The following is a 16,888-nucleotide window of genomic DNA, read 5'->3' on the forward strand; positions in this document are numbered from 1 at the left end:
CCATCCGGCTGAGTTTACCCTGCAGACAGACAGGCAGGCACACAGACAGACATGCAGCACCAAGCCCACTCCACGAGGCACGACGGGACAGGAAATGGAACGATTACACCTTCAAAATAAAACCTCAACACAGAAGTTTACATGTGGGTTTAGATGAAGTAGTCTGTTTGCAGAAGGAAAGGGTACAAATACTCTGTTTGGGTACTTAACAAACAAAATTATTTTTTGCTACTTTAAACTCAAATTACTTTTTACTATATTTATGTTTCACTACAGGCCTGTTGCTGTAGTTTTATGATAGGGGTGTCAAACTCATTTTAGTTCAGTTCCACCTTCAGCCCAATTTGATCTCAAGTGGGCCAGACCAGTAAAATAATAACAGTGAAAAAAGTTAAATTATATTATGATCAGGTTTTACATCTACAAAGTTTCCTTAAAAATCTGAATAACACGAACAACTTGAATTGTCTTAAGAAAAGCAAGTGTAATTTTAACAATGTTCTGCCTCGGTTTTTCAGTTTATCATTTACACATGTGCATTATAATCGCACAAAACATTTAGTTACAGGCAGAATATTGCATTTACTTTTCTTAAGACATTTTTGTTTGTTCATATTTGTTCAGGTTATTCACATTTTTTGTAAAAGTATAGTTTGATAATGTAAACATTTTCATGTAATTTTACTTTTTTGCACCAAAAAACACAAAGAGAAAATTTGTGGTTTTCATTATTTATAGGTTATTATGACAATATTTTACTGGTCTGACCCACTTGAAATTTAACTGTATAACTATAACTGTATTTGGACTGTATGTGTCTGTGTGTGGAACCTGAATTAAAAGGATTTTGACACCATTGATTGTTAATATCTTCAGTGTAATTTTTGCATGTCACAAATTCATCCCGGGGGCCAGATTGGACCCTTTGGCAGGCTGGCTTTGGCCCCCGGGCCGCATGTTTGACACCTGTGTTTTATGAGGAGAATTAGGCATTATTTTTTTTTATTTTGTTTTGTTTGTAAGTGTATATTTATTCTGCTCACCTTCATTACATCAACACTGATTCCAGTTGGAATACATAGAGCATAGAAAAAAATGACCTCTTAGGTTATTTATGCAACAAGATGAAAATAATAATTAAAAATAATACTGTTAAAGATTTAACAAGCACAAGAAAAAAACTGAGTAAAAGATGCAAAAAGATAGAAGATGTAGGAACACAAAAGTAGAAGAAAATGGTGTAAAAGACACAAAAAGAAAAATATGAATTATAAAACTAGACAGAAGTAGTGTTAAAGAAGATGAAATCGATGTAATAATGGCATGAAAAGGAAATTAAAGAGAAATTATATTAAAAAAACAAATATTTTGTTCACACTTGTATCTCATGATGTTCCTAAATAATAATTTTAACCACACACTGAGGGACTGTGATGGCACTCAGATCTTTAGTGACTTGTTCCTCCCCATGTTGGGTTTTTGGAGCCGGAAGTGACATTTTTGGACAAAAAGGGGCGGGATTATGGGAGTCCGAGGGGTCAGAGGTCAGCTAATGCTAATTGCTAGTTTACTGGTAAAACTGCAAACTTCAGAAAGCACTCAGTAACAGTCATTATCAAGTAATTTTACAGTCTTATTAGTGGAAACGTTTTGCCACGTTACAACAGTATAGCTGTCTATCAGGAAAATATGTATTTTATTTATTAACCTGTTTAACCCTGGTCCGTTTTTTTCTAGTGGAATCATTTCAACTTAACATAATTAGCTGATAGCAGAAGCGTCATTCATCTAAAAGTAACATGTGATCAGAAAACAGCAAAGGTAAGACAACATTCACCTTAATTTTTTCATTATGTGATCTTTATTTTTATTGTTCTTTGTCTCGCTCAGTGCGTTTTAGCGGTGGAGAAATAGTTTTGTACTGTTGGATCTGCTTAGTGTTAGCTTAGCACAGCAAAAGATGGTCTCATTGGTCTGTTGTTTTATTAAATTATTCATGACATACGCTGGTTTCAGACTGTTAGCTTTCATCATTTATTTGGCCATTTAAGTGCTCGTTGTCTGTCGTGTTGTTTTCTGAAAATTGTTTTTTATTTATTTTTGTTTTATATAGTCGGCTATAAGTGACATGTAACATTACAATGTGGCGGGGGCAGCTGAGTTGAATTAACCAACTCGATTATAAACCAGGATAAAAGGATAAAAACAGATGAGACTGGAATGAGCAGTGGAAGAAAAGTAATGACCTAAAAGTAATGAACAGTGACCACTGACTTCAGTGTAAGTCAATGGGGGCTACCCCTAGTGGTCGGCAGCGGTATTACAACTCTGACACATCCGCGGTCATTACCGTTAATTTACAAAATCAGAATACTTTATTAATTCCAGAGGGAAATTATTATGTTACAGTTGCTCCATTCAAATATAATAAAAATAGCAGGAAAGAAATTATCAATCCAACAACAAAAGAAAAATAGAAAAAATATACATATATACATTTCTAAGTATGCACACATATAGCTCTGACTACCAAATATGCATATTAAAACACTGTATTAAGACATAATTAGAACAGCAATGTGTACAATATGTACTAGACAATATATTATCAATATGATAATTAAAGAAATATACATAAGTGTGCAAAAATGTTGTTATTGGGGAAAAAAAAAAATCACTTTTCAACTTTAAATAATGTTTAACCCTTTCATGCATCAATTATGAGAACCTTAATCAAGATGTTTTTGTTCTGTTTTTATTCCTCATTAGGCATGAAAACAAATAACGTGATTACATTTTTTTAAGAACTTATTTTTCATGGAGCTGCAAAAATGTCGACTCAGATGGATACCATGTGTTTAATTTTTGAAACAAAGCAACATGTATTTACTGATATACTATGTAATAAGAACATTTTTTATGCTGCTAATCTGATTTTTTTTTTTCTCATATTTTAACACACTCTTAATACTAGTTACGCTCTATGTAAAGTGTCTGAGTACCACGAAAAGTGCCATACAAATACAATGTATTATTATTATTAGTAGCAGTAGTAGTAGTAGTAGTAGTAGTAGTAGTAGTAGTAGTAGTTATTACTCACTTAATGGAGATAATATGCAAAAAAAAAACCAAAAAAAGATTTGTAAAAAAACAAAAAAAACCCAAAACTGTTAATTACAGTTTAATAACAATCAGCAATTGATTTCTGCTCAAACATGTTAGTGCAGATCAGGTTTATCTAGAACAGCACAGTTACAGTAATGGTCTGAATGTCAGTGTATGGGATGGTGCAGAAGTGTCCACTGTGTTGGCTGATATGGAACTAAAACAACAAAACCCATGAATATAATATACAGGAGAACAGCTGGAGAAGAACTGTCCACTGGAGTGACCACTGGAGTGACCACTGTGCATGAAAGGGTTAAACACCATGAAAGAAACTTTACCTGTTTCAGAATAATAAATATTTTATTCAAATAATCATTAATTGAGTTTCACATCTAAACTAATTAAATTAAGTGATCTAATTAACAGACCTTCTACAAATGGTCTATATTTTACTGCGGAAGGTGTTTGCGGAAGGTGCTCGGTGTTTTGCCGCTAACTTTGCGGTGGAAGTGGAACAGCTTTAGAGCTTCAATTGATCAACAAGCCCCGGTGAGGCTGGCCCATCTCAGCCGGTTGTTCTTTTTTTTCCCCCGGTGCCTGCGCTTTTTTTTTTTTTTTTTTTTTTTTTTTTTTTTTTTTGGGAGCCGTTGCCGTCCTGCCTCTCCCCTCCTCGGTCGCGGTGGGAGTGGGTGTGTCGATGCGGGCCGGCGGAGCCTAGTCGCGGGTTGTGCGCACTCTGAAAAAGAGGAAAAAGTTGATGATGAGTTTAGTGTGAACGCGGGCCGCCTCGGAGCAGGCTCACCGTCCAGGAATGGCAGTGTGGACCCGAGCCGACAAAAACGGCCAGCTGGACCTTCTGCTCCGCGACCGCTGGATCCGAGTGGCCGCGGAACTTACCCGGGAGACTCTGACTTTAACGGCCGAGGCGGAGGTCGGCGGCCCGGGGGGCAGTCACTGGGACTACAGCAACTCTTCGGCGGGCCTGCGGAATGGCATGTCGAACGGAAACGACCCGGGAACGAGTCCGGGGAACCCCAGCCGCGGTCCGCCTTCAGTTCAAGACCAGCTCCAGAACCAGAACCAGAACCACGGCGTGAGGGGGCGCAGCGGCAGCCCGGGGCGCGGGGGCGGCAGTCGGGGTCAGTACGACGGCAGCTACGGTGTGAACAGCCCCGGGAAGTACCCGAATAACGGCACGAACTCTGACTTTGGAAGCCCCGGGTCTAGCTACGGCAGCCCCGGGTCCAGCTTCGGTTCTAGGCAGGGCGACTTCCCCGTTAGTTTGGACGGGTCTTCGGAGGCGGTGCGGAAGGTCCGGGTTGTCAAACAGGAGTCTGGCGGGCTGGGGATCAGTATCAAGGGGGGGCGAGAGAACCGGATGCCCATCCTCATCTCCAAGATCTTCCCGGGGCTCGCCGCCGACCAGAGCCGGGCTCTCCGGGTGGGCGACGCGATCCTGTCGGTGAACGGGAACGACCTCCGGGAGGCGACGCACGACTTAGCGGTCCAGGCGCTCAAGAAGGCAGGGAAAGAGGTGACTCTGGAGGGTAAGTGGTCCGCGCCAGAGCGGGGATTTGGAAAGGCCGAGATTAGACCTGTGGTCCGTCTGGGATCCTCTGTCCTGTCTGTTTAGACTACTGCTGCTGCTACTACTACTACTACTACTACTACTAGTACTACTACTACTAGTACTACTACTACTACTACTAGTACTACTACTGCTACTTCTACGACTACTGCTGCTGCTACTACTACTACTACTTTTACTGCATCTACTTCAACTACTGCTACTACTTCTTCAACTACTATTACTACTACTTCTACTTCTACTACTACTACTACTACTATATCTACTACTTTTACTACATTTACTACTTCTACTACTACTACTACTGCATGTACTTCTAATACATCTACTTCTACAACATTTACTAAATATACTCCATCTACTTCTACTATATGTACTACAGTACATCTTACTTTTACTACATTTACTATATCTACATCTACTACTACAACTTCTACTTCTACTGTATCTACTACTTTTACTACCACTACATCTACTCCTCCTCCTCCTCTTCCTCCTCCTACTACTACTACAAATACTACTACTACTACTACTACTACAACACCTAGTAATTAATACTTCCACCACTACTTTGATTAGTACTACTACTACTACTACTACTGCAACTTCTTATACTTATACTACATCTAATATATCTACTTCTACAACAACTACTACTTCTACTACTTTCACTTCTACACATATTTCTACTACTTCTACTACATCTATCACATTACATCCACAAATTCTACTACATCTATTACTTCTACTGCATTTAATCTACATCTACTAGGTACTTCTACTACTTTCACTTATACTACACGTATTTCTACTACATCTACCACATTACATCCACTACTTCTACTATACATATCTCTACTACATTACATCTGTTACTTCTACTTCATCTACTACATCTACTATATGTGTATCTACTACTTCTATTTTTACTACATGTACTTCTAATACATCTACTACACCTACTATTTCTACTGCATGTACTATATAAACATCTGTTACTTCTACCACATCTACTTCTACTATATCTACTCTATTACATCTCCTACTTTACACATTTCCACTCACAGACATTGATGTCATGTTAAATTGTTTAGCTCTTATGACCAACACCAGCCATTAAAAGTCAACTTCTTACATTTATACACAGACAGATTAAAAAAGTTATGTAGGAAAAAGTAAATAAGAGAAAGTGATCAAAGTCTGAAGTGGGACCAGTTTATACTGGAATAGATAAAGGTTTATTTATTTACTCTTAATAAGATAATAAAATAATCAGCGTTTGCCTTTGGGTTCACATCACACACACTCACCGTGGTCCCTGTGACTTTAACCCACTACATTTTACACCTTTAGACGTAACACAATCAGTGATATAATCACAGATGTATGGAGGATCTGGAGGGGCTCAAATGGTAGCAACAGAACAGAAAACCTTTGATTAGTGTAAACAGGAAAGTAAGCACAGATGTGTTCACAGTCCCAGTTTGTCCTCTGTGTATCTGACTGAGTCTGGGTCACAGTGAACGTCGACAGATGACATTAGTCTGGGTTTGATTGGACTGATCCCATTAGAACAGAAAGAGGAAAACATGGAAATAATCTGGGAGGAAATGTGTACGTTTAGCCTTAAATAATACAACATAAACAAATGTGGCTCAGTACAATGTCGACAACGATGTAGACAGGATCTCAACGTAATGTACAAAAGTATGTGGACATGTTGAATTCAGGTGTTTCTTTTCTAACAGTGGTCTGGGATACAAAACAATAATGACTAATGTAATCATACAGTTTTATATTGGGATAAATATCATTGCATTGGTTAGTTTGGTTTAAACTGTTATCTTTGCTTCCAAAAATGTCTCAGAGACAGTTTTTACTTAATTTCTCTAAATGATTTTTTTCTTTTTTTTTTTATCCGTGATTGTGATTTTAAATGTTCTACTACCTCTAAATTTCTATAAATAAATAAATAAATAAATAAATAAAAATCCGTGCTCCAACTGTAAATAATAATTTTCTACCACAACTAACCATCTACTTTCTTCACATCTCACTGGGGAAGAAAAATCTTTCATTAAACTTTAAGGAAATATTGATGCTTATAAACTGTATGGACATAAATATTGGGACGCATCAGGTCTACAGCTGTAAGATGTCCTGTTCGTGATGATTTGACATAAGAACATCAATATTTCTTTAAAGTTTAATGGGAGATTTTTCTTCCTCAATGGGATGTGAAGAAAGTAGATGGTTAGTTGTGGTAGAAAATTATTATCTACAGTCAGAGCAGGAAAATTCAACGTGTCACAATACTTTTATCTATACAGTGTGTGTGTGTGTGTGTGTGTGTGTGTGTAAGATTAAAAAAAAAATCAGTGTCTATTCATTCATCATATATCAGTGGCCTTTTTTCTGAATGCTTGCATCCATTAACATTTTTAGTTGTAATATTTTCCCTTAAAGTCAGTTATTTAATGAAAGTTAATGCTCTCCCAGTGTTTTACTGCCGTAATATAAGAGCTGCTGTAATTTGCTAATTTTCAGCTAATTCTGAGTGTAGCCACCAGCTAACTGGTGTCATTTGATATGTGAGGGAAAACATTAGCATCCTAAAGCGGAAAGTATTCATTATCAAGTCCACAGAGAAAGCCATGAGGGATTCTTGGTTTGCACACATATATTAAACATTATACATGTAATACATATAGATGTATGTTCTATAACTTATATTCTGCATATACTGTGTGTGTATATATAATGTGGAAGTAAGTGCTTATCAAAATATGAACCAATTATGAGCTAAATCAGAGTGTAGTTACCTCACAGCACAAAATAACATAAAACTAACTTACTGGTAAAAATAAGTCTAAAAATTAGTTAATTAACTTCACAATTAACAATCAGATATTTTTCTTTAAAGCTGACAAAAAAAACAGAAGAGTGAGTTTCAAATTATTTATTTATTATTATTACACTTGGTAGAAGGATGTTCGTGTGATAATTTAGCATTGTTTACAATGTGCTGATTTTAGTGGCTGGGTCAGAATTTTAAAAATCATGTAAAAATGAACAACTTCTGAATTCTGAGCTAAACCAAATTGTGAAAAATAATATGACCTTTTATAACGTGAAGTGCAAAGTTTGAATATGATGCTCACCTGGATACCAGAGGGTTAATGCCCTAAAATGGACAGTGATTAGTCATTAGTATTTCCAAAGAGCAGGTCATATTCAGCCCTGATTGGATCCTGGTTAACATAATATATACATATATGTAACATGTATGAATAAACTATAGAGCACTGATCTGAAATGATTAAAGTTTTTCTGTCTCCACATGGCTCTAATACAAACTTTAATCGAAACTTAAAAACCCAAACTGGAGGTAGAATGATGTGGAGCTGCTCCATGGAGATCAGTTCACATCCTAAACTATTGAATCTTTGCAAAAGTGGAAAAAGACTAAATAGTCGGGAGAGGCCACAGAGCCCTTCGGGAACGGAAACTTGAGTCCAGGAACAGCTAAATGCAGTGTTTAATGGTTTGGAATGAATGCTGGATGAATACTGACGAGCGTTAATTGTAGGAACTAATCAATGTGTGACACATTTCCAGTCCTTTAACAGGTCACAGCCAGGCCTGTCTGATGCTTCTAAAATAAGCCAAAGCACATCGCAAAAGTCACTTTGAGCCGCTCATGTTCATTAAACACAAACCTGAGGCTCTTTTGGAAAAACTGGGATTAACTTTGCTCTTTTCCTAATTATCCGGGTCACTGGCGTTTTAAGGTTAAGGTCAGAGTTCCATCTGAGCATGTGTGAACTGATGGACTTTAGGGTGGTTTGTCTCCTGTCAGGTGAAGTCTGATTTCAGTGTTTTGGTTTTGATCTACTCTGTTACAATGCTAATGCTAAGTGTTCTTTTGCTCAGTGTTAGGGACAGTATTTTACCACAGTTAAGGTGATATATACTATATGGACAAAAGTATGTGGACACATTGAATTCAGGTGTTTCTTTTCTAACAGAGGTCTGGGATACAATGACTAATGTCATAATATAGTTTTATATTGGGATAAATATCATTGCATTGGTTAGTTTGGTTTAAATTGTTATCTTTTCTTACAAAATGCCTCAGAGATGGTTTTTACTTCATTTCTCTCAACATTGATTTGGGGCTATTTTTTATCCATGACTATGATTTTAAATGTTCTACCTGTAAATTTCTAAAATAATTTTTTTTTTGTGCTCTGACTGTAAATAATAATTTTCTACCACAACTAACCATTTTCTTTCTTCATATCTCACTGAGGAACAAAAAATTACCATTAAACTTTAAGAAAATATTGATATTTATTAACTACATGGACATAAATATTGGGACACATCATGTTACAGCTGTAAGATGTGCTGTTCATGATGATGCAATGCAAATCATGATATGCAATATTTATCTCAATATAAAACTATATTATGACATTATGACTATATTATTCTGTGTTTTAGCTCCATAATAAATGCATTTTGGCTTCTTCTGTTAAAACCTCAAGTGAACTTCTCCTGAAGGTTAGTTTTGCAAATGACCTGGTGCAGTTTTGGTTGTGCTTTAGTCACATGTAACATAAAAGTAGTGATAAAAGTACAACAAATCAAATGAAATTCATACATTTTTCAACAAATCCTCTGTAATAACCGAAGTCTGTGTGAAGTGGGTTATTTTGGCTGTTGGTGGTTTGATCTGTTCCATTTATGATGATAGATGGAATTAGGATTCATTTTGGCTGAGAGGTAACTGCACTTGGGAAAACCCTTAAACCTGCGTTTTGGAAATACACTTCCTCTGTTAGACCCTAAACCAGGGGTGTCAAACATACAGACCACGGCCCAAAACCAGCCCGCCAAATGGTTCAGTTTGGCCTGTGGGATGAATCTGTAAAATGCAAAAAGTACACTGAAGATATTAACAACCAAGGATGTTAAAATCCTTTTAGTTCAGGTTCCACATTTATTGTGATATGTTTTACTGATCCGACCCACTTTAGATCATATTGGTCTGTATGCAGCCCCTGTTTGACACCCCTGGTATCCACAGTGTGTCCTTGGGCGTCCGTGGGGCTCAGACTGGAGGATGTGTTCTACCAGTCCAGACTCGGCCTCTGTTTGGTGGAATGTGTCAGCTGCCTGTCACTGTTTGTCAGTTTGACGGTCCATGAGCTGTTGTTTGTGGACCGGCTCGTCTTCCTCCTTCTTCCTTCCTCCTGAGTCTTCCCCCTCATCTTCAGCGGCTCGTCGGGCAGAGTCAGAATGAGGCTCGACTTTCCAGACCGCCGTGTCGTGTACACGATACATAAACCCCCAGATATTCCCACAATTAGCTAATGTGCCCCACATTCCTGACCTCCTGGATTTAGGGCAAAGGTCATCACTGTCTGTTCTGGGTTGGATGATTTCTGCTCCACACTAAGAACATAGTTGAAGTCAGGGGTGTCAAACATAAGGTACACAGGCCAAAACCAGCCCACTACAGGGTCCCATCTGGCCTGAAATGCAAAAATTACACTAAAGATATTAACAATCAAGGGTGTTTAACTCATTTTAGTTCAGGTTCCACATACAGACCAATATGATCTAAAATAATAACATAATAATCTATAAATAATGACTCCAAATGCTATTCTTGGTTTAATGTGAAAATAATATTACATTATGCCTGTAAATAATGATAACTCCAAATGTTTCTCTTTGTTTTAGTGCAAAAAAACTTATTAAGTTATGAAAATATTTACATTTACAAACTGTCATTTAACAATAAAATGCGAATAACCTGAACAAAAATTTCATAAGAGAAGTGTAATTTTAACAATATTCTGCCTCTTACTAAATATTTTGTGCCTTTTGTGAATCTGATCCGTAATGTATAAATGAGAAGTTGAGGCATAATATTGTTAAAATTGCATATATATATATATATATATATATATATATATATATATATATATATATATATATATATATATATATTTTTTTTTTTTTTATTTTTTTTTTTTTAAGAAATTTCAGTTTTGTCAGTTTATTGACATCTTTTTTTGTTTGGATAGTTTGTTAATGTAAATAGCTGTGTAATTTACTGTTTTTATGGTACTTAAACAAAGAGAAGAATTTCCAGTTGTAATTATTTATAGGTTATTATGTTATTATTTTACTTTAGATCATTTTGGTCTATAAGTGGAACCTGAACTAAAATGAGTTCAACACCACTGACTGTTAATATCTTCAGTGTAATTTCCGCATTTCACAAACTTTTTGAAAAGAATTTTTTGTTTTTTCAGGTTATTCACATCTTTTTTTGTGTGTGTGTGGATAGTTTTTAAATCCAAATATTTTCATAATTGAATGTTATTTGCGCTAAAACAAGGAGAAACATTTGGAGTTGTTATTATTTACAGGCTCTTATTCTATTATTTTACTGGTCTGAATGTGGCCCCTGAGCTAAAATTAGTTTGACACCTCTGATCCAAGGCTTTGGTAATAAATGAACTCATCCTTCATAGATTGAATATTTCTGCCTCATGAACACATGACACACACACACACACATACCCATACCCTGACCAGCTGCTGGTTAACAGCTGACCCACACACACACATAATATCCCATATGTTTCAATGATTAGTCAAAGTGTTCTGCAGAGTCTTATTAGGTTGTCCCGCTGGCCGGCGGACAGAGACGCAGGACGAGTCTTTTGTGTCAGTAATTGGACGAATAAAACGGGCACATACCAGACACAGGAGCCATTGATGAAACGAGGACAGCCCTGACGACCAACAGCTCTTGTTCTTTTGTTGTGCGTCCAACAGCAGCCAACCGGCCGATCACTGTGTCCGTCAGTCTCCGTCCCCGTGGAGTTGGACGAGTCTGCACAGCTCCAAATACACAACACTAACCAGCTCCGTCTCATTATGGACGCCGCAGTATCCACTGTCTCAGTCCACCAAGAGATGTGGGTGTCCACCAGTCAAGGAAATGTCAAATATCTTCTGTAAAGTGTAGATTTTTCTGTACATAGACTCACAGTAGTAGAAAAAAAGGTTTACACAATCTCAGATATCATCATGGAATATTTGTGGATATTGTTTATGTGTTCCTAAAGGTGTAGATCCATCAGACACAAACAAATGGAAATTATTAGCCTAATTTTTAATTTAGCTCGACAGCCGATAGGTCTTTATCTTTGTCGTCTTCTTTGTCATTGTCTTTGTTTTCTTCGTCGTCTTTGTCATCTTCGTCAGCATTGTCTTTGTTGTCTTCGTTATTGTCTTTGTCATTGTCTTCATCTTCTTTCTGTGTTTGTCGTCGTCTTCAATGTTGTCATCTTTGTTGTTGTCGTCTTTGTCATTGTCTTTGTTGTTGTCTTGGTTAGCAATTTCTACAAACATCTTCTCTGACAAAACTACTGGTCGGATTCATTTCAAATTTTATATGCATCTTTGGGACAGTGTCTACATAGTTTGTTCACAATTTTGAGAAATAAAAATTTTTGCATTTTTGTCAAATTTGTTGAAATATTAAAATTTTACCTTTCCTTCTAATGGTCCATATTTTGATGGTTTATAACATGTAAATGGTTTCAGATATCAATATAGATCCTATTGATCACTGATAGAAGTCATATATGGACTTTGATTGAATTGTATGAGTTCTCATCCAGCGAAAGTCCCGCCCACTTCTATTGTTAGATTGATCTGCATTCAGACCACAGGACTGGAACAAAGAGACAGAACCTGACAACCTCACAAATTCAACTGGGGATTGATTCAGATAGAACTTGATGCTGAGGTCTAGGGACATTGGAACTATTTTTTTGTTTAATGGTAACAAGAAAAAATAACCAAACTAAATTGACAGTTTCAACATGTCATGTCCTGAATGTGTTTCATTATCTTGGAGAATGGAACAGTACTGGGCACAGTTCAATGACTTAAGAGTGATTCTTAATGCAGTTGAGAGAAATGAAATAAAAACCATCTCTGGGGTATTTTGGAAACAAAGATAACAATTTAAACCAAACTAACCAATACAATGATATTTATCTCCATATTGCTGAAACTATATCATGGCATTTGTTATTATTGTTTTATATCCCAGATCCCTGTTAGAAAAGAAACACCTGAATTCATCGTGTGCGCATACCTTTGTCCGTATAGTGTATATTTGGTTTGGTGCGGAGTTTTGGACCAGTTTGATATGAACTAGGTTTACTTCCCTTGGACCAGGGTGCAGACCAGACAGTCTGTCTCAGTCTGGATCAAACTGAACCATGGTTATTTAATCTTTTGGACAAACTGCAGGAAGTTACACAAGGCTATTGTGAAAAACAATAGAGGAAAAACTAAAGGAAATGAAAAAAATTGACAGTTCATAATTCAACATTAGACCCTCAACTGGTGAGAGGTGTGAGGGCTAGAGTCTGTGTATTAAATAAAACGTTTTTATCGACAGCTCTTCTGCGCTTGGGTTTAATAATCCAAGCTACATTGACATAAGAACGCGAAGGATTTAGTTTTGCATCAGTGGTAGTAAGGTAGTGTTTAGCATTACTTGACCCTTCACTGCTCACACTCCACGGCCAAGATCCCAACAACCAAATCATCAACTCTAAGCTTAATAAGGTCATCCATAAACCAGTGGATGATGAGTCCTCTTCTTATAGATTCTGCAGCTTTAGAGTCATTATGTTGGTTTTACTGGCTGCAGCTTTATACGTGTCTAATGGAAAGGTGACAGTTGTACTTAGATTCATGGGTGGAGTTGTTACAAGTTCAAGCTGAATGTGAACATGGTTCTGACGTTTTTTGTTTATTTTTAATTAATATTGTTGCACTGACTTCAATAGCACTTCCATTTTATTGTACACACAATGACAATCAAGTCTATTCTATTCTCTTCTGTTCTCTTCTGTCCTATTCTGTTGTAGTCTATTCTGTTCTATTCTGTTCTGTTTCGTTCTGTTAAATTCTGTCTTGTTCTATTCTATTCTATTCTGTTCTTTTCTGTGTTGTATGAAATATTTAACCAACCAACTCTTAATATTCACCCGTTGAATGTGCAGAACTTTGTGTAGTTTTGAGGTTTTTCTGAAACTGTGGTTGAACTTTTCAGTACATATGGATGTAAACCTGACTGTTGTAGCCGTCGGTCCACGTTGCTGCCTCTGTGGATGGTGTGTGTGACCTCAGTCAGGGAGAATGGTGCTTTTTTTCTTCTTCTGTGATCTACTCACAGCGTAGAGCATCCTGTAGACCCCCACTAAAATCAGCCGGACAGAGAAAATCTCTGGAAACATGCAGGCCCGACATTTGTAATCTTTGACAGTCACTACACCAGTGAATGATGAATGTGATTATTTTTATCCATAATCTGCTTTATCCTTTGTAGAAAGTGGGCACACGTATTCAGACGGGCCATACACCGAATGCACAGACTAATTGAATGACTGTTACAGTGTGGGTCGGCCGCAGACAGACACACTAGAGTATTTACACATGAACAACATGATTTCCCAGTGGCCTCTGCTCTGATCCAGGTTAGAGGACAATAAAGAGAAGGGGGCAGGTGTGATTCTGCATGTGGGACCAGGGGAGTTCTTATTTTCCAGGTTAAAGTATTTCTACATTAACATGATTCCTGTAGGATTTGCTTTTAGCCGAAAAGCTCTGAATTTATTGTCCTGTGGTGGTGAGCAGAGTGGATAAAATGTTCTAATGCAGTGCGTGTCATTGTCTATTATGGCCAATAGAATGTTTTTGATAATATCATATAAATCTAACAATGAAGGAGTTTAAACCTCAAAGACCTGAACAGAAACTGTCGACCAAAACCATCTACTGATCGAAAATATTCAATACCTGTTGAACCAATGATCCTATCAACACATGTGAATAATTGGTGTAAAATGCAATTATTTGTCTTTTCATGGTCATCAGATATGATCCATGTGGACATTCAGAGGCTCCATAGTTACCATGGAAACACCGTCATCTTCTACAACATTGATCCACTAGTAAAACACATGAAGTTGGATCAGTGACAGTAGATGGACACACTGGGTTTATGTTCAATTAATGATATATGTGACTGAAAAAGTCACTTCTTCAGTTTTCTCTGTTTCTGTTGTAATAACCCTCAACTTTAATCTGATCTTTAATGAACATCTACATGCTCAGTGAATTAAATAGCTGTAGATAGGCCTAATACATGATTTTCACTGATAGGCCATGAGCTATTGTGAAGGCGCTGTGTTTAGGATTAATTTCAAATGTTTTACGTATCTTCCTTGGGACAATGTCTACAAAGTTTGTTCACAATTTTGATGAATTTAGATTTTTTTGATTTTTGATGAATTTTTTGAAATGTTAAATATGCGCCTTTACTAATAATGGTCCATATTTTGATGGTTTATATCATGTAAATGGTTACAGATATCAATATAGTTCCTATTGATCACTGATAGAAGTCATATATGGACTTTGATTAAATTAGTTGAGTTCTCCTCCAGTGAAAGTACCGTCCGCTTCTATTGGGAGATTGATCTCCTGCATCCAGACCACAGGACTGGAACAAAGAGATAGAACCTGACAACCTCACAAATGTTGATTCTTGATGGAATATGATGTTGAGATACAGGGACATTGGAACTATTTCTTTTTATTTCTAATATAATACATTTGTTGCTGACGGACTCTAAAGAATCAGATCACAAAATAGCTTTATACTTGAACATTGTTTTTTCAACCAGTACTTGTTTGTAGCATGTCGCATTAGCTCACCCATGACCCCCATTGCTCCTCCAGCTCCACCCTTTTGTCAATATGATCTCATTTGGCTCCAACTCAGACTCCTGGCTTTACTGTGGTGTTCACTGTACCTCTGTTCATTTAATACAGTCTGATTTTATCAGTACATGCAGTAGAACACACCACAAACAACAAGTAATTCTTCATTTATGTTGCAGATTGGTGCAAGTTCTTCCTAATTTCTTTACACTCGTTCTTTTATCAAATAAAGTAAAGATTAAACACAAAAATACAAAGTCTTTATGCATTTTCATATTGTTGAATGTCAAAATTGGCTAGAAAAATTGTATACAACAGTATGTAATGAAAACCTACCACATAAGGGGTCATACAGCCAGTGTGGAGGTACAGTATGTAGGTACTCCATGAGACCCCCCCCCCCCCCCCACACACACACACACACACACACACACACCACCCCCACTTTAAACACATACACAAACACACACATGCTTTCTCTATTGGGGCTACATTCTGACACATTGTTCTCATTAGGTTTCTGGCAGAAACAGACTTCGAGGAAGGGGGAAGACATTACAGAGAAAGACGAAGTGGACAAGAATCAGAGGAAAAGATGGGGGGGGGATTTCATAAGAGGTGTGGGAAAACTAAGAGTAAAGACGAGGATAGAGGGAGGATGAGGTGAGGAGGATAGGAGAAGAAGACTGAGGGGAGGATGGAGGGAGCAGAGGGGAACGGGCCAAACCACAGGGGAATTTCTGGGCAGTTTTTTTGGGGAAAAAATCCAGAGGCCGGGGTCTGAGTGCCTGACAAGCAGCTCTGTAAGCTATTATTTCAGCCCTACCAGAAGATGATTACTTTCTGTGTTTGTGTGGTGAGAAAGGGGGGCAGTTTGAGGGCGGTTAACTTTGTGCCACAACTAACGCCACAACCGAATATGTGTCGAGTCAGACTCTTCTGCCTTTTGTGCTTCCCATTTTCTATGTCGTCGTCCAGCAGTGAAAAATGAAGTCAACATGGAAGTCCCAAAACCAAAAAACCCCATGAACCCCATTTTAAATTGTCTATACTGTTGGTATCATGAGTCTTATTATTAGTTAGGAATTAAATTAAAGCCAAGTTTTTTGAGCATCAACCTTTATTATTATTATCAAGGTCAAATCAGGGTCAACATGTCAAATTTCACATTTGGTAACAGCTTCAACACTATTATCTTTCTCCAAATCGTCAGGTGTTCTTCATGGTTTTAAGGTATTTAGGTGAAACTTGGGAAACTCATAGATGAGTTCTTTGGTGCCGACTTTGACCTGTATTCTCAAGGTAAAATTAGTGTCCACATGTCAAATTTGGCCTCTGGCAATGGCATCAGCACTATTA

General features: G+C 37.3%; 1 protein-coding gene across 1 annotated transcript in view; it reads left to right on the plus strand.

The window, feature by feature from the left end:
* The first annotated feature begins 3,568 nt into the window (after positions 1 to 3,568).
* Positions 3,569 to 16,888, plus strand: part of sntb2 (syntrophin, beta 2) — a 37,681-nt gene continuing 24,361 nt past the window's right edge. The window contains exon 1 of the mRNA XM_030137342.1: positions 3,569 to 4,655. Within this exon, the coding sequence (XP_029993202.1) occupies positions 3,920 to 4,655 (736 nt within the window). The 5' untranslated portion in view covers positions 3,569 to 3,919. The remainder of the gene's footprint in view (positions 4,656 to 16,888) is intronic.

The sequence above is a fragment of the Sphaeramia orbicularis genome, chromosome 6, assembly GCF_902148855.1.
Source record: "Sphaeramia orbicularis chromosome 6, fSphaOr1.1, whole genome shotgun sequence".
Taxonomy (NCBI): Eukaryota; Metazoa; Chordata; class Actinopteri; order Kurtiformes; family Apogonidae; genus Sphaeramia; species Sphaeramia orbicularis.